Source organism: Phytophthora ramorum, assembly GCF_020800215.1.
Source record: "Phytophthora ramorum isolate Pr-102 chromosome Unknown Phyram_PR-102_s0017, whole genome shotgun sequence".
Lineage (NCBI taxonomy): Eukaryota > Oomycota > Peronosporomycetes > Peronosporales > Peronosporaceae > Phytophthora > Phytophthora ramorum.
In genome coordinates, this window is record NW_027150663.1 from 221,829 (window position 1) to 240,056 (window position 18,228).

General features: G+C 53.9%; 6 protein-coding genes across 6 annotated transcripts; 5 read left to right on the plus strand and 1 right to left on the minus strand.

Moving 5' to 3' along the window:
- Positions 1 to 971: 971 nt before the first annotated feature.
- KRP23_13207 (uncharacterized protein) lies at positions 972 to 3,098 on the plus strand (the record flags this gene model as incomplete). The annotated part of the gene is made up of 1 exon (XM_067883889.1): positions 972 to 3,098. The coding sequence occupies one exon, from the start codon at positions 972 to 974 to the stop codon at positions 3,096 to 3,098; it is 2,127 nt and encodes a 708-aa protein (XP_067738526.1).
- Positions 3,099 to 3,347: 249 nt separating this feature from the next.
- Positions 3,348 to 4,289, plus strand: KRP23_13208 (uncharacterized protein; the record flags this gene model as incomplete). The annotated part of the gene is made up of 1 exon (XM_067883890.1): positions 3,348 to 4,289. One exon carries the CDS (start codon positions 3,348 to 3,350, stop codon positions 4,287 to 4,289), a length of 942 nt encoding a protein of 313 aa, XP_067738527.1.
- Positions 4,290 to 4,417: 128 nt separating this feature from the next.
- KRP23_13209 (Protein-lysine N-methyltransferase) lies at positions 4,418 to 5,094 on the plus strand (the record flags this gene model as incomplete). Its single annotated transcript, XM_067883891.1, has 2 exons — positions 4,418 to 4,582; positions 4,657 to 5,094. 2 exons carry the CDS (start codon positions 4,418 to 4,420, stop codon positions 5,092 to 5,094), a joined length of 603 nt encoding a protein of 200 aa, XP_067738528.1.
- A 121-nt stretch (positions 5,095 to 5,215) lies between these two features.
- On the minus strand, positions 5,216 to 5,596 carry KRP23_13210 (Mitochondrial import inner membrane translocase subunit TIM8; the record flags this gene model as incomplete). The annotated part of the gene is made up of 1 exon (XM_067883892.1): positions 5,216 to 5,596. The coding sequence occupies one exon, from the start codon at positions 5,594 to 5,596 to the stop codon at positions 5,216 to 5,218; it is 381 nt and encodes a 126-aa protein (XP_067738529.1).
- A 1,262-nt stretch (positions 5,597 to 6,858) lies between these two features.
- KRP23_13211 (FHF complex subunit HOOK interacting protein 2B) lies at positions 6,859 to 9,798 on the plus strand (the record flags this gene model as incomplete). Its single annotated transcript, XM_067883893.1, has 1 exon — positions 6,859 to 9,798. One exon carries the CDS (start codon positions 6,859 to 6,861, stop codon positions 9,796 to 9,798), a length of 2,940 nt encoding a protein of 979 aa, XP_067738530.1.
- A 3,989-nt stretch (positions 9,799 to 13,787) lies between these two features.
- Positions 13,788 to 18,123, plus strand: KRP23_13212 (uncharacterized protein; the record flags this gene model as incomplete). Its single annotated transcript, XM_067883894.1, has 3 exons — positions 13,788 to 14,093; positions 15,052 to 15,059; positions 16,032 to 18,123. 3 exons carry the CDS (start codon positions 13,788 to 13,790, stop codon positions 18,121 to 18,123), a joined length of 2,406 nt encoding a protein of 801 aa, XP_067738531.1.
- Between the last annotated feature and the right edge of the window lie 105 nt (positions 18,124 to 18,228).

Consider the following 18,228-nt stretch of genomic DNA (forward strand, 5'->3'; position numbering starts at 1 on the left):
TCACGCGTGCAGTTCTACTTTTGAAAAAGGAAATTAAGAAAATACTGTTGTCTGAGTGCTGGCAGCTGCTGGGTGATTAAGACAAAGGCTTAACCTAACTAATGCGTGTTGTTGGCACCTCTGCAAGCTCTTGAACATCTTATAGCTCAACCGTGATGTTCTCGTATCGATCGACCAGTGATAATACGACACGCCTTTTAAGAACCACAGCTGCACGAGTCCTTTAAAGTTATGACAAGCAATACCAAATGAAACACCAGGTACGGATGAGCAACGAGAATGACTGGCGACGGACTCAAATTCTTCAGACTTCCTTAAGCACTGATGAGTGAGACGGCGTCCAAACATTTACATCGCATAGTTCTTTATAATACGAAGTGACGTGAGCACCTTCGTGCGTAGGACAGTAGACAGAAAACCTAGCTGCCATGACTTCCTTACACATTAACAAGTTAAGAAACGCGGCTGCTAATCCTATCTACATCTGCAAAACACACACGTGAATACCTGCAATAACTAAATGCGTACCGATTTCATCAGACACATGCTCCTGTGTAGCAAGAGCTCGTTCAGCTCCTTCTTAATCCAATAATAATGTTTCACGCAGCTTTCGGCCATGCTTCGTCTCCGACCGGAATGCGAAATTTGACTGGAACCATCAGGTGTTTGTTGATCTGGAGGAACAAGCGGAACTCGGGGCTCGCCTGACCCTCCCATGAGTCTGTTAGCCCCTTCGGGCCGCTGGCGAACGCGCGCGCCGCCAAGCTCAAGCGCTCAGCTCGAAGCCCGGGGGGCGACAGTAGCAACCTCACCATCAGCTTTTTGATTGGCAAGTGTCCTTCACTGCGCATTGGCATATGCCATATAAGAGAGTATTGATTGACCCTTTCAAATGACATATACCATGCTGATGGACAGGTTTCGTGTTAAACCCCACAGCTTTTTGGCCACACATCGATCGGCCGGGCTTCATGCTGGCGGAGGTGGCGCGTCGGCGCTCGTCCTGGCTGCGCTCGCTAACGACGGCGCGTCGGCGCTCGTCCTGGCTGCGCTCGCTAACGACGGCTCGGCGGCTGTCGCGACCGCTGCATCTGCAGGCGACTGCGCGTCCCCGCGAGGACGAAGAGGAGGATGAAGAGGACGGCGCCAAGGGCCCGCGGGGACGAGGGAGACCGGACGCGCATAGCCTCAGCTTCCACCTGCAGCTGCACGCGGACGTCGGTCCCTCGCGCGGCAACGCGACGGTAGTTACAGGGGATACGGGCCGAGAAAAAGAGCTGCCAAGAAGGACGGAGGACGTGAAGCTGCGCGCGGAGGCGGGCGCGGGGGAGTTCCCGTCTCTCATCTCCAGCGGATCCCCCGCCAAAAAGAACGTGGAGCGCGCCCGAGCGAGTTTGCACAAGATGGCACGGGAGCTGGCGGATCCGCGTGCGGTGGTGGATAGGGAGACTGGCTTCCAGAGGGCGAGGAGGCAGCTGAAAGCCGCCACAGGCAAACTGGACAGGATGCTGTACCACATGAGGCAGCGCCAGGAATTCGCGCAGGTGGAGGCCGTGGCTTTCATCTGGGAGCAGGAGTTCCCGCACTTTGCCGGACAACGCAAGCACTGGTCGGTCATTTGTGAACATTATGCGTGGGCGTTGAACAGCCAGCAGCGATTTCAGGACGTGGTGGACAAGTTCTCGAGCTGCTTCCGAGAACAAGGAGATGCCAAACGAGCCGCGGAGGGGGCGAGCCTGCTGACTCCGAGACTGGCTCAATCGGTTTTTGTTGCACTTGGACACGTGCGGGATGCGACTGGAGCGCTGCAGCTACTGGATACGATGCGGCGCCATGACGTTCATGTGACCAAAGTGTCCTACTTCCACGCGTTGAATGCGCTGCTGCACGATGAGAGCTTTACCGATTTTGAAAGTGTGATGCATATGTGTGAGGAGATTGTGACCACTCTACCCGGTGAAAACGTGCCGCTGTCGCTGTTACCGATGATTATGATGACTGCAGCAGCTTGTGGAGAATCTGAGCGAGCGATGAAGTTTTACAGCCACCCGCCGGATATGCCCATGTCGATGTTCACGGAGTTCCGTTTTGAGATCTGTTTGCAGCAATTGAACCAGTTGGGAGAAGACGCGATGCTGATGGAAATGTATCGCAATTTGATGCTGTCATCAAAAGCAAGCCGTGATATTAAGGAGCGCGTGTCGAAGTACCTCTTCCGTAAGAGAGTCGCGTTTGCAACGTCTAGCACTCGTAGCAAGCGGCTTCGTGTAGCATGTGAGATCTTGGAGATCATGGATGAGCACAAAATCCCAGTCAGCCACCATGCCATATATCCGCTCATGCGCACACTGATGCTTGAATCACTTCCCTTTGATGGCGAGGCTGGTAACGAGCACAACGAAGAGGACAAGATGGTGCGACTCACGGTGAAGGGTGCCGGGGATATACGGAAGTTTTTCTTGCGGTATACGCACTCGCTTGATTGGAATGCTTTTGCCTTATGCGAGGCTATCGTGGCTGGAGTTCGAGCTCATCGTGCAGATCTGGTCGACAACCTGTTCGTTTACGCGCTGGATAGCGGCATGCCTATCAAGTACGCCGCGCTCGAGCAGGTGGTAGTATACTACTACAGGTTAGGTCTCATCAACGATCTCGAGCGCGTATCCGACATGGTGCATGCTCTGCGTCTGAACAAACACATTCCTTTGGGTATTGCAGTGACGGAGATCGGAATGGCGGCCAACCTTCGTCTTCATCGCTACAACGAGGTGGTTATACTCTTTGAGGATTTCTCATCATTGGATGGTGAGCGAAGACGTGTTCTTCAGCGCCGGTTCATGCTCAAGACGGTGCTGGAAGCGTACACACATTTGGGACGTGGTGATGAAGCGATGGCGATTCAAGCGGTATTGAACCAGACGGAAAGCAATCTATTAGATGGGAACGGATCCATTGATGAGGAGGAGACAGAGGAGGAGCTCACGATACACGACGATGATGAGGAGGATGATGGAGAAGAGAGGAAACGGGGCGACGATAGTGAGAGCGACGAGGTTGGTGAACAGGAACGGTTGCCTTTTCGTCGCTTCAACCGCTAGACAGTTGTAGCCATACTTGCAATCCCCAAATGGGGAACAATATACAAACCGTCGGCTGATATAGTGATCGCGTGGATTCGCTTGAGATTCGAACAGCTTCAAAGCACTAGCGTGAATTGGCTCTTGATTGCTGGCTCGTTCGCTTGAAGTTCGAGGCTATTTGAGGGCTGGATGAAAAGCAAATATAGCTGACGCCGTACAAGACTGCACTCTCGAAATGGCGAGCTGGTAGTCATCATATCCGCACGAATGTCTTCAGAGGAAGAGCTGCTACCAGCGCCGACGGAGGCGCTCGTCGTCTTTGAGCCGTTTGTGCAATGGCTGCTCTCTGCTGCAGCGGATGAGCTGACCTCTCTACCTGACGAAGTTTTCTTAGGCTTCAAGGCCGAAAGTGATGAAGACGACAACAAATGCATTGATGGAATTTCCGAGTCGACGAAGGAGGAACAGCGACAACAATTTGAAAACACTTGCAAGGCACAACTCGCACTTGCCGAAGCTGAAGGTGAATTTGAGGCAGCTTGGGACCAATTGTCTTGTGCACGGAGGGAGTGGGAAACCTTGGACGAGAAACTACTGGCTCTGCAGGATGAACGTGACGATAACCACGAGCGCATCGCACTTCTGGAACGAAGAATAATTAAACTGCTGCAGGACCGAGACTTGGCCATCGCAGAGACGTACACGACCCAGAAGCAGATTCAAGATGCCGAGTTTTTCAAGGCGCGACAGCAGCAGCGACGGCAACAACAGGAAGAAGAGGAGAGGAAAGCACGCGTGGCCTCCGTGATGCGCAAGCTGCTGCTGCGTCGAAGTAGCGGCGAGAGCGGTAACACCAGCGGCAGCGATTCACTAGCCTCTAATTCAACGCCGAAATTCACCGAGAAAGACGTGCAGAGGCTTCATAAGGAGCTAGCAGACTCGAAAGTTGCAGCAGCAGTAGCGAAGGCAGAGCGAGATGAGCGGCGCCATGCTGTGCGTCGAGCTGAGCGGCGCTGCATTGAATTGAAGTTGGCCCTGGCCCAGGCCAGCGCCGAAGAAGACGACCTTCAAGTGTCTTTCCAGCAATTGACTCGCGCTCGACGCAGTTCCGTAGACCATTTACAACAGATCTCGCTGTTTTCGGCGGCCGCGCTTCCACTGCAGGCTCCGCCGGCGCCGACAGCTGGGCTGCGCGCGAGCACTGGGTAATCGCCCGCGTCGTTTCGATATACAATTAGACAGGTTACAAACCACTTCGTTGCAAACGGCTTGAGAGGGTAAATACATTAATGCAGGTTCTAGCAAATGGCGGTCGAGTCCACATTGAAATCGTGACAATGGCGGCACCCAAGCCTGTGTACTTTGACGAAGAGGAGGACGAGGAGGAGCAGAATCCCGGTGCCTTTATGTGGATGGAGGGCGATTCGCTAGCGCCTCCCTGTCAGAGCGACCGCGACGTCGTGTCCAAGATCGTAGACATCGCGCGCGTGACCCCCAACGACGTGCGTCAGTCGATTCGAGCTATGAAATGACCAGGAGACTCACTCTCTCTTTGCTTGCTACTACATCCTTGCAGGTTCTATTCGACTTGGGTTGCGGTGACGGACGCATCTGCATCGAAGCTGCCAAGCGCTTCGGCGCCCGTGCTCGCGGCGTGGAGATCGAGGAGTTCCTGATCAAGCGCTTCCGCGAGCTTATCGTCGCCAACGACCTGCAGCAGCTCGTGAGCGTCTCGCACGGCGACCTGCTGGCGGAGGATCTATCGGAGGCCACCGCCATCGTCACGTATCTGCTGCCTGACGCGCTGGACCAGTTGACGCCCAAGTTCACGAAGCTGCTGAGTCAGACCGACAAGGACGTGCGCATCATTTGCAACACGTGGGGTATCCCTGGACTCATCCCCGACGAGCGCCACGACGCTGGACCCTATGGTAACGTGCCCCTCTTCGTGTACAAAAGCAGCGGCCGCCATGGCGCGTCCAAAGAGCAGGCAGAGGAGCTTAGACAGACATAAAGAACTGAACGGACTGCACTAGTAGAATAGATTCGACAATTAGGCTGGGGTGCTCGTTTATTGTCTCGACGTTTATCCTGCCTGCCATACCGTAGTCGTCTATCACTGGGTCCTGACGCGCTTAGGCGCTCCCGGACTTGTTGAGGCGGTGCACCACGAAAATGCTCGTGTCCAGGTAAGCGAGTGCCGTGTTCTTGATGCAGTCCTTCTCCTTGGACGAGAGCTCCGAGTCGGGCTTGCTGGCGCTACACTTGTCCCAGGCGAGGGCCGTGATCTTGGAGACGGCCTGCTGGATCAGCGCGCGCTGTTGCTCCTCCACGATGAGCTGCTGCATCTCGGCCGCGCCCGTTGACGCGCCGCCACCAAGGGAGGACGAGGACGGAGAGTCGAAGGACGACGACGCCGCCGGCGCGCTGTAGTCGTACGTAGGCTCCTCGTACGCATAGGAATTCGACGAGGAGGCCGCGGGCTCCGGCTCCTTGCTCTTACCGAATCCGAACATGCTGCTTCCGGTACTGCTAAGTGATCAATCTGCTGGGCCGCTTGTGTGGATGCGGCAGAAACTAGCGACGATTGGTGGAAAAGAAAGCCTAAATACTGGTCCCATTTTCAGTTCGATTTTGAGCGATGCCTGGTGTCGGTGACACGGAGTCGCCTGCTACGCGTGGGGGCGATCCGCGTCGCCGGTGTCTTGGCCCCTCGCTGTGCACAACCCCGTGGCGTGGCAGCAGGCGGTAAAGCCTGCATTCCTCAAGTTCCTCAGTTCCTCCAGCTCCTGAAGCACCTGATCATTCCCGTTGCGTTTCGAGTTCCGTTTGGAGATGAGGTGTGGCCGAAAGTGGCATGGGGGTGTCCCCTGGGCAAACACGTCCGATGGTTGAGGAAGCAGTGGAGTGAGCGTATTCTGCCAGCGCTGAAAGCTTTCCGTCGGAAATACGGTCATTGCCGAGTTCCCGCATCGTATGTGGTCCGAGATATGCTAGATGGCCCAAACAAACGTGGGGTTTCAAGCTTGGAAATGTTGTGCGTGGGATTCGTATCCTATAGTAAGAATGCATACGCCAAACAAGTTTCTCGAGATAGATCCCAGCTAGAGGCTATGGATTTTGTGTGGGACTTTTTCAAGGCGGTGTGGAGTGAGCGCATTTTACCAGCCCTGAAAATGTTCTACAGAGGTTATGGACATTCACGGGTACCACACATATTTGTGATACCATCAGGTGCGGCGTGGCCAGAAGAAATGCACGGGTTCAAACTTGGGTATGCTGTGAACAACATTCGTAACCGTGGATCCTATTTTGACTAGGTTACGCGATCGATCGATGAGTTGGAAGCGATCGAGTTTGGTCTTCAAATTCCTGCTGCCAAGTGGGAGCTGCACGTAGAGCCGATGCTGGCCACGTTCGAGCAGTTGCATGGTCATCGCAACGTGCCTCTCGACTTCGTGATCCCGTCCAGCGCTTCTTGGGACGAAAAGGCTGGTGTATCTCGTTGGGCAAGCTGCGACGGAAAGAGCTTTCTCAAGAGTCTGCGAAGTTCTGAAAATTCCAAGTAGAGTAAAACTGTTAAACGCATTATACGATAGCTATCAACGAAGCATTGAGAAGGTATTTGCGTCGTGTAGAGAGTATGGAATGGGATGAACCCATTGGATCACTTGCCGAACGTCATAACGATTCTGCCTCACTCCATCTTACAACTTAGTGTGTCCCACATGAATACTATTACTCCCCTCATCTCGTAATTTGCACGCGCGAAGAAGCCATGAGCTGGCTGCGCTCCAAGCTGCGGCAGGTGGCGGCGCGCGCGTCGGATGCGTTGGCGCAGGCAGCGGACATGGTGGCGCCCACGCTGTACGAGTCGCGCGTGGACGAGTTCCACCACCGGTGGACGACAGTCGCGCGCTTCCTCGAGTCGGTGCTGGCGCGCGACCTGGAGCCGGCGGAGCAGCGGCGGCTGCTGCTCGAGAGCCACACGCGCGACTCACTGCTCAAGCTGGTGCTGCTCATCTTCGAGGAGGAGAACAACTCGGACCGCTGGGAGATGGTCATGGCGCGCCCCAAAGCCGCGGCCGAGGACGCCGCCGAGCCGCGCGCCCGTTCCCGCTCGCGCGCACAATCCCAAACGCCGCCGTCCCCGGATCAGCAGGAGCACGCGTCGCACGAGTGCCTCGAGTACCTTCTGGAGAAGCAGATCATCCCGCACCTGTGCGAGGTGGGGCGGCGTGACCAGCCCTGCGGCATCATGTCGCTCGCTATGCAGTTCGTTGGCGCGCTGTTGAGTCGCGTGAGCTACCCAATTCTGCCTACAAGGGAGGTGCACGTATCGGTAGTGGCGCTCATCCAGGCGGCCGCACGCAAAGAGGTGGAAGACCCCACGGTCCGAAAGTACCTCATCAGTCTGCTCAACATCCTGTGGAAGAAGCTGCGAGGAGACCCTGTGCAGACTGAGTTCTTCTTCCTGCATGCAGATCGACTCATGATACGCACGACGGACATGGCTGCCAAGGCCCAAGACGGCGGTGGGAGCAACCGACTGCGGTCGCCGAGTGACGACCCGTTCCTGCATCTGCATAACCACCACACGCAGAGTGAAGTGCCGGAGCTCATCCTCTTTACAGGACTGCTGCCGCACATGTACGCTGTCGGCAAAGTGGGGGAAAAGTGTCGAGAGGCGCTGGTGATTGCTGCTGCGGTGCACGACAAGGCGCTGTGTCGCTTCGTTTTGCAGCTCACGCCGTTCTGCCACTACGCAGTGAACGGCGTGATTTCGGCGTTCGATGCGCTTCCCAAGACACTGGCGACGACGGCGAATACTCCGGCTGCAGCAGCGTCGTCGACGGACCTTGATGGTAACATGGAAGTCGAGCTAAGTTTTCTGGCCGTGCGGCTGCGCTTCTGCTGTACGCTCGCTATGGTGGCGCGTTATGAGCTGGAGGAGGTTGATGAAGTTACAGGTGAACTGCAGCGCCGCTCTATAGCAGACGAGCTGCTGGACCAGTTCCGGACTCGTTTTCTGGAAGGCCCGCTTCTCGAAGGTCTGCTGCACACATCGGAGGCTGCGGCCTGCGCTGCCACTTTGTACGCACGCATTATCCTGGAGGAACTCACAGCTTGCGGCCGAGACACACGCGCGAACCCGCTGCTTTTCATTTATTTACAATTTCTCCTTGAGCGCAGAGCTGCGTCTGCTACTGATGCCGCCTCTCTCAAGCCCGTTCAACCTACTGCGCAGGAAGACTCATCTGGGTCTGCTGAAGAAACACAAGCGCCGGGGTCTTCAATAGCTCATCAGCTGCCGTCAGAGTTGCTGCGCCACATGGACTCTCTTTCGAGCTCGTTGTGTATCGCCACAATTGACTTATTTACTAGCGTGCTGGAACTGCAGGACGAGTACGCGGATAGTGTGTTGCTCGGCACAGTTAGTATACCTGAGAATGGCGCTGAGAGCGAGAGCGAGTCGAGTCCGCGGAGGCGGCCTACGGCGTCTTCGCTGATCAGCCCTAGCGCACATGCTAACGGTGCGATATGGTTTGCATCGCGCTTCCCGGATTCGTCTGTGGCCTCCAACGTTCATCTGTGGAAAATCCGCGCGTTTGCAGGCCCGGAGGATGTGGCTGAGGAAATCCCGGCTGCTGATGACCAAGAAGACCAAGTGCTGTCGCTGCTTTCGTATATTGCGGATGCAGAGTACGCCGCATGCCAGCGTGGCCCTGACGAGCTGGATGATTCTGACGACGACGATGTCGACTACCAAGAAGAGGCAACAACAGAATCTCCGACAACGGCACCGACAGCGACGCCAGCAGAAATGGCTGGGCTCCCCACTGATGCTGCTACTATTGCTGCTACGGGCTCGACGTCTCCTTCAAGAGGGTCTTCCAGTCGGACGGCCGCCACGCGCAACTCGATGAAGCCTCTGCGCGAAGTGTACTTAAGCATCAGCCTGCCTTCGTTTTCGCCAGCGGAACCGGCTGGCCTTCGACAGCGAACGCAGTCACAATTCCTGCAGAGATTAACTGCTGGAAGGGATGCCGAGAACATGCCACTTTTCCTACGCATTGTTTTGAGCCGCGTGGAGCGATTGCTGGAGAACTCGTTCCAAGAAAACCTTGCGCTGTCGGGCTTGATTTATGCTCTCGCACAAAAGTCTCGGTGCTCGGCGGTTGTGTTCGACCTGGATGAAGTGTTGCCGGCGGTTCAAAGCCTGCGTAGTATCCTAGAGGAGGTGTATGCCGATGCCCTGCGTCGCTTGAATCGTTTGCCTAACGGGGCGGCGCAGCTGCAAGAGCTGCGAAAGAAGCTCGTGGACGAAGACAATGATGCGGCAGTGAATGATCACGAGGCGGAAACTCGACTGCTGTGTGGGTATGTAGTACTCGACGAGGTACTGAAGGAGCTATGCTCGCTTCTCTTCGCACGAGAGCGTGTCAAGACACTTCCTCTCAAGCCCGAGGGGTTTTATTTGGAGCCGAAGCGAGCCGCAGGATCCCTCTCGCCTTCCTCTGGCATGGTGCGTGAGCGAGCCCTCTCAAGCGAGACTCTCTTCTCTGACGACGGCTCTCAGGCCGACATGGCTTCGCCCCGTAAACAGGGTAGTATCGGAAAGGAGTTCGAGGCGCTATTGGCTGAGGCCCAGTCCAGCATGGATGACCTGCTGGTTGGACCTGGACTAGAAGCGGAACTAGAGACGCAGATTGTGTAGATCTTATCCTACGAAAGAGATAAATGTTGAAGACTGGTTTAGCAACCGTGCATTGCGCTTGGGTTACCCCGCGATTCGCGACAGTACTCCTACGATCACGACACAGAACTGCCAAGTGCACGGGCAGCCGAACACTAGTACCTGCCATATGTTCCTCGTCACGTTCGCGTCTCGCTCCCAGCACGTCGCCTCGCCTGGAAGGTGTAGTCCTAGAGTAGGAACATGTTGACAGGATAGTCAACATACGGATTACTCGACACTTACCACGGGTTATATACAAGTATATACAGACAATCCTCTCCTTTGTGATAGCGTCGGGAACCACCACATTATCACTCGCTGGAGTTATTACAAGGCAGAAATGTGCCGTAAAATTGGTACATTTGAACTTAACAGCTCTACAGCGTCGACGTACAGCAGGCAGTACTGTGGAGCATCGAGAGCTGGAACGCCCTGCTTCCCAGCGTCTTCAGTAACTGCTGGAAGAAGACTGGCTTGCTTGACTACTACACGTGCGAGTACGCCGAGCCGGGCGTGGAGGATGACATCGTGAACGAGCTGGCAGAGATGCTGACGCGTCTCCACCCCTCGAATCCGATGTCGGTTGAAGAGCTGCTGAACCCACCGGACGAGAACATCCTCGCGGATGAACCAACGGACGAAGATTTCTGCCGGGTCGAGTCTTCAGAGCGCGAGAATGGGTGCGGTCAAGATGTCGGTGATGGCGGTATCGAGGACGAAGAAGAAGAAAGCACTTCTTCAACCTATCCAACGCCCGAAAACCTGTCCACAGAGGAGCTGAAGGAGCGTCTTCAATGGATAGCACAACTTTTCGTTACCGCCGGTGCGATGGGGGTCCGTTCAAGGGACGTTATCGGGCTTCGAACGATGCAGCGAGTATTTAGAGAGGAGCTTGCGTGTAGACAAGGCCACAAGCAGCAAAAGTCGATGCTCGACTTCTTCGGACGTCCTGCACCAAATGGACTTTAGCAATAGTTAAGCACCTTTGAATAGTGATAATGACGTGTTTTGTATCACAAACCAGTAACTAGAGGGTAGAGGTATATTTGACTCGTGCTTGTATGGTGACGGTCATCGGGAGCCCTCCCCATATCTCTCCGTGGAGGGTATCACTACTCAGGATATCACGACCGAGAGGATTGTCTGTATTCGACACATGTACGGGTTACCTGACAACGACGCTCTGATACTTATACGGGTCACTCAATATCTCTATGTGTATAATACGTATTAATCGACATTTGTACGGGTTACTCGACTCACTTGACTCTTATACGGGCTACTCGACTTTTATACGGGTTACTCGACATTCGAACGGGTCACTTGACTCTTATACGGGTTACTAGACATTTATACGGGTTACTCGACAATGTACGGGTTACTCGACTCTTATACGGGTTACTCGACTTTTATACGGGTTACTCGACTTTTATACGGGTTACTCGACAATGTACGGGATACTCGACTCTTATACGGGTTACTCGACTTTTATACGGGTTACTCGACTTTTATACGGGTTACTCGACGTACCTGAGTCTAGTTTCCCGGGTTTTTTCCGATCCCTGTTACTTACGATTACCCAAGTGTCGGAAAGTGTTGGGAAGTCGGAACGGTTGCGATATGGAGTGTTATAGTGAGGATTTGAACCACGACCATTCAGATCAGGGATGAACTGAATGATGCGCTCAGCGAAGCGGGCGTGGCCGTCGTCAGAGTTGCCTCCTTTGCCGACCGATGGTGTCGCTGGACGAAAACCCCGGCGACTGGCGCAACTGTCGTCAGGAGGATCGGACTCAACTGTCCATCGCAGTCTACCAAAGGTCTACCCTCGTCTGCAGACTCTCACGCAGCTCACGGACAAGTTCGTTCGTGGTCTGCACACTGGGGACTTTGTTGCACGCAGTGGAAAGCGCTGGCTGAGCTTCGACGGAGTGGACGCCCCAAATTCAGCGAGAGATCGCGTCATTAATACCGTCAGCCACTCAGCGGCTCTCGTGATCCAGTGCTCATGGAGAAGACGCGCAGCCGTGGCGTTACGACAGCGTCTACAAGACACGATTTGGCGGCGTCAGCTGGAGATTGCCTCAAAGATCACTCGGCACTCAGCCAGTTTGACTCAGGCGCTTCAAGTTATGGCAAACCACAAGACGCACTGCCTTCAGATACTCGCTTCTATCATACCCATGCGTGGCTTTTATTTTCACGCCCCAGCGCAGCTACTCTCCTGGTGGTTGGGATGTACGTGCGCCCATTTGTTTGCGAGACGAATCCTGCGTCACCCTCCGGCTGTCGTACGAGCAGTAGACGTCCCCGTTCAATTGACTCGTGGTAAGTTGGTTGCACTGTGGCGCTGTGTGGTTCCATTTGCAGCGGTGATGCTTCAGTGCTGCATTCGAGCGTTTCTTGCCAGACGAGCAGTGGGGAACCAAAGACTTGCACGAGCTCAACTCCAAGCTGCTCTAAGGTTGCAGAGATTCATCCGAGTCTATTGCGCCCAGAACATCGCGAGAAGGATTCGTCGATGGTGTGCCGCAATCCGTATCCAGTGTTTCTGGCGTTGCCATCGAGCACGGCAATGTGTGCAGCAGCGACGCATGACCTGGGTTGCTACCTGTGTTTGCGCCCCGTTGATTCTACAAGGAGCCAGGCAAGCAACAGCCAAGCTGCGCGCAACATCCGCGCGGACAATCCAGAAACATTATCGTGGATGCTGCGCTCGTGCACATTTCCGGGAACTTTTGAGTCGACATGAGCAGCGAAGGTGGCGACAGAACCCCAGCAAAGCATACAACTTTTTCGCACGGATGCGCTACGACCAAGCTGCATTGTATTTGGAGAACTGCTTCAGGGAGGGGTTTGCGGATGAACCCATACCAGTTTCTCAGCCTTCACCCACGGAACAGTATATAGTGGCAAGCACGTCCCGTAGAAAGCTGGCCAGTGGGTCTAGGATGTCCTTCAGCTTCAGTGCAGCACCTGCCAAACTCGGGACTGATTGGATTATCCAGCGAGACTATTCTCGCAAAATCGATGATTCGAGCGGTGGCGTTGCACGTCTTGCTGCTCGTCTTGAGTTTTGGCAAGCGTACGCGATCAGCCATTTTAGAGTGTACGAAGCTACGGGGGACGTGCTCAACCTTAATCAAGCACGAGTTGGCTGGGAAAGCTACCTGCAAGTGGACGTGCAGGTAAACTCCTGGCCAGCATTTCAAGAAGTTGCTGCTTCGCTGACAGAGTTACGCCACCGATCACAGTTCGAACTCGCACGGTGTATGTTTCTGTGTGGGAAGCCCATCGACAGGGACAAGGCATTGACGCTGACTCTCAATCTTCTGCGAGAAATTAAAGGTCACCCGAAAGACAAATCAAACACGACGCAAAGTGCAGCCTCCGATGTTGAGCTTGAAGCTCAGCTGCTGATGCTAAGCAGCATGGTGTATTTCGAGCAGAGTTGCTACGAGCAGAGTTGTGTCCAGTTGGAAAACCTGCTAGATTCGCCAGTACAAGCCGTGTTTACAGACGTGGAAGTTCGCTTTACTCTCGCTTTGATTTTATTGCAAAGGTACGAAACTTGTGCTGGGGGAGAGCCTGAAGCAAACACGTTTCTGAGATCAGCGAGGCAGCTGTTGAAACAGTGTTATCGGGCGATAGAGTTATGGCCTTCAGTTGGCTTTTACCATGGACATTTGATGAAGAGCGATGCAAAACGGTTGTTAACACGAGAGCAAGTTGGCTCCTTTCTTCTTCATTCACTTGATGCTGACGACAAGGTGCAACGACATGCTAAATTGTCATCGACCGGAAAGATACTACTGCAAGTAAAACTATCAGACCGACCACTTCGCATCGAGTCATCGACCATCGCGTTTACTGACGACGTCTACAAGACGCGGAAAATGCCCCTTCACCTCGGTGACTTCAGTTTGCATGGTATGATAGCAAAATTACCCGCTGAGGCAGGTGTCCAAATGGAACTAGGCGTCCGCAAGTCACTCTACACTGCCTCGCTGGCGAAGAAGTTGGAGCGGTCTCTGAGAGAGAAAGTGTCAATGCGATCAAGTCTCCTAGACTGGAACGAATGGGAGCGGAAACTGAACGAGACGGCAGCGATGCGTTTCTCCGAGGCCAAGCGGTGGAAACGACGGAACGAGACGTGGAGTGCCGTGTGCTTCGAGATTGCGAAAATACTAGAATCCAGTCAAGCCTGGGTGTTCGCATCAGTGGCAGCTCAGGAGGCTCTTGTGCACTCCAAAGACTGTTCTCACCGGGCGAATGTAAGCTTTCTAGCTGCTCGAGTCAAGATCAATATGCATAAGCGAAACGAAGGCGCCCTACTGATGCAGCAAGCTCGCCTTGAAAGGCCTGAAATGTGTTCGACGTCTGAAGCACAATGGTTTATTGGAAATTTAACGGCAGTGCAACGTGCGTTATCGCTGAATGTATCGCTCTCGAAACAGGAACCGTTCAGTTGTCGCTTGGAACGCGTTCAGAAACTCGAACGGATGTGTTTGAAGGCGTGGCGATGCGATAGTCTAGCACCGAGGTTCCGCGGAAGCCCTTTCCAAGAAGCCTTGCTGCTTCAACGTGTCGCGGATGAAATGTTCACTGATTGTGGAGACACGTTCTTTACCAGGAGTCTCCTTAAGGCGCATGTGCGCGCTTACATCGCAAATGATTCATGGCAGGAGGGTCTTCATTTGAAGTGTGCGTATGCTTGTATTGCTCGGTTATTCGACCGCTTTCACAAGCATCAAGATGCCTGGACAACGCGCCTGGTAAGTCTGACGCGTCATATTGGTAAGCAAACTCGATCAAAAACACCTCCAACGAAGGCGCGCGCGTTCAACATAAAGCTGTTGTTGCTGTCGTGGCACCACATACCGTTCTTACTCTGTTTCGAGATGGCTGAAGTTCTTTATCGCTATAAAAGCAGTCCATCGACACTCATTGACGTGTACGAAAGTTTGCAGGGTCGTTTACGTGGGTCTCAACTGCACACGCGTTACGCAATGTACGAAGAACTCATCCTGCTCCGACTGTCGTTTTTGCATGCGGCTAAAGTATCCCAGACAGAGCGCTCTTGGCGCCATCTTGCCGCTGCCGTCGCTGCTATAAACGAAATCCTAGAGCAGCGGAGAACTCGCGCACGGATGTTCACGTCTGAATCCGCGAAAAGGCAGGCGAAGAGGATCAAGTGGCCGAGTTCACTTCGCCTCCCGTTTGACTTCACAGATGCAGAGGTGCTTTTTGTGCGAGGCGTTTTTGCACAGCTACAAGAAGACGTGATGCGGATTCCATCCGAGCGGAGAAGCAGTTGGGGAGATTATCGCCCGTTACATCACGAGCTGATGGAGCTGGTGATGAAATCCGCACCGCCGGGTGAAGTGTCTGGGGGTGGCGGCCGGATGCTTAATAGTGTACGGTACCGCGCTGAGAATCTGCGGGGGCTCAGAATATTTGTAGGTGCGACTCACGACGTCGCTATCTCGAACATGTTGATCAGCCAGCCATGCGTTGTGATCCAGTACGAAGGGAAAGCGACGCCGACTCGGACACCACCAACCTGGACGAATCTGTCGCCAAGCTGGGAGGAAGACGTGGAGATCCCGGTAACTTCAGCCAGAATAACTATTACAATCAGCGTGATGAACCGTACGCGACGAAATTCGCGATGGCAAGACGCTGCCACGATCGGTTATGTTACGGTGCCGATGCAAGACTTGCTTGTTGCACATGACGGGATCACACCAGGGAAATACTACGAGCTTACTCTATCGAAACCTCAAAGCCAAAGACCAGGAAGTGGGAGCGTAGATCACAACGGCAAGCAAGCTCGCATTTTCTTAAGTTTCCAAGTGATCGTGGGCAACCCGAAGTGGGAACTGGGATATGGAAGATGTTCGGGCAATGCTGCCACGCGAACTGCCACGTGGGCAACCCGAAGTGGGAACTGGGATGTGGAGGATGTTCGAGCGCATTTGCACGGAGACCTACAAACCTTTGTATCAAATCGCTGGGTTTGGAGTAGATTTGCGACCATGTTCATGCAAGATAACGATCTGTTCATTGCAAAATGGTTTTTTCGCGAAATGTGTGCGCTTGACGCCCGAGCTACAGCGGCGGGTGAGCAAGATTGGAGCTCAACTGAATACGACTGACTCGTTGGCTATTGTGACGGACCTGATAGGGCTAAGCAAATGCTATCGAGACAGACTGGGTGACTTGCGGTGGGGAGAGCAAGCGACACCTCTGCTGGGTCAAGCTGAAGCTATTCTAACCCGTAAAATATCGCAGGATAAGCGCGAGTACTGCTCGCTATCGGATCGCGCCACACTTGAAAAGAATTTAGCTTTCGTTCGTGACCTACTCGCTGATGCTCACGGGGCACCAAGACGAATTGGACCCCTGGAGGAAGCTCTGTCAAGGAAGGTCCCGGCGACGTCGGAATGGATTAAAATCACGAGCCGGGGACCGAGTGGTGATCTCTTTACACGCTACTTTAACCAAGATACAGGCGAAACATTCCAGTCGAATTGGCGAGTCGAACCCCTAGAGTACGAAGACAAGGAAGCGGTGATGATCGAGGAGCAAGAACGCCTGCCCCATCGCATCGTCGTCATGGCTAGTGATATGAAAGCTAGAGTAAGCTTCCACCGCCAAGAGCTGCTTCGGCTGCATGCCGAAGATCCGTTTCAGTGGGTAGCTGTGTTCAACGACCGGACAAAGGAGATTCAGTTTTTCAGTCCGTATTCATGCCCGGATGTGAACAAGTACTCTGCTCGTCCACCTACGTATGTTATGCTTGCCGATGAGTTCTTGCTCTACCATGTCCTTCTCGTTCAAGACGCGTATCGCAAGTTTCGTTCAAGAAGACAGCGACAGCGCCGACGTCGGGGTGTGCTTTTATCTGTGTGTTTGGCTTCTCGTGCGTTTATGGCAGCTCGTCGGCGAGTTCTTCTTCGGAGTTTGAACTGCATTCGCGTTGTAGTTGACAAGGCCAAACATTTACGTGCTAGCGACTTGTTGACAAGCGATCCGTTTGTGCTGCTTACATTGAGGGGCCCAACAGGAGACGTGGTGGCCACCGGTGAGACCAGTGTGCGCTACAACTCGCTGAACCCCAAGTGGAACGAAGAATTTCATTTCCGTTATAGCTTCGTCGAGCATCAGCTCGGTGAGAACCCAGCTCACTTGTTTGAAGCCGTTCTGACACTCGAGGTCTTTGACTACGACGTTGTCTCTATGCGGCATCTTGGTAAAAAGAAGCAGGAACTTTGGAATGAGTATATTATGCAAGGGAACGCGAGTCCAGATGACGAAAGACGATCTACAAAACACGCCCCTGGCGATTTCTTGGGCATGGCAACGATCCCGATCAAAACGTTCATGCACGCCAAGCAAGTGACGGCGGACCTGCCTCTGCTGGACGAGGAGGGAGGGAATAACTCGCCCCGAACGCGAGGCTCCTTGACAGTCTCAGTCCAATGGAGTCACTGTGATGACGAGGATAAAATGGTGGAGAAGCTCTGTGCGATCGGAAGTGGTGGAGGCAGAGAACTAATAGCAACGAAGGCGAAATATCGACCTGAAGTACCGGAAGGAGCAGCGCGAGAGATCAGCGTCCTTCATCAGCAAATGGGGGAACTGCATCAACTGTTCCTAACAATTGCGGTTCATGTCCTAGAACCAATGCATCGATTAACACTGCGAATCCAGATCGCGCAGACGAAAGGCAAGACTGCGGACGAAGCCAAAACTCTCGAGCAGCGCTTGGACGTGTTGTTGAAGCAGTTGTTGTCAAAGCTGAAAGTTGTCCGCGAGTTGGTAGCTGAGGGCATTGATAGCCAACTGCCTGCGGTTCTGAAGAAGCTGTTCGGCCCTATAGAAGAATACCTCAGCAGCTTTGACCAGAGTTCGAGGCGGGAGTTGCGCTCTTCAATGGAAAAGAGTCTGGACGAACTGAATGCGAGCCTGTACTCCCTGAAGGCAGTCCCTGGCTTAGAAATCACGGCTATGGACGCCATGAACATGGCATTGGATCAGCAGCAGCAAATTCATGTCTGGAACGACCAGCTCCGACGAATCCTAGACACATTTTTCATTGGAGACAACGCGAGGTGGCATTGTCCTCTTGAAGAGCAAGTAGACGAAATGTACTGGAAACTCGGAGATGCCAGTCGTGCTGGCGGGTCTCGTCTGGGACAAGACAAAGCTGCTGCGGGGCCAGCCACTGCTGCTGCTGTAGCGAAGCGCAAGGAGCAGATCGAGAGGGCTAAACACGAAAAAGGCTGGTATGAGCTCTAGTGCAGCTTTCTTGTACTACGAAGTATGCATCCACGATTGCTGTCATAACATGGTGGTCTAAATGACCAAACATGGAGTGCGTGCGTTAGCGAAAACGAGATGGCT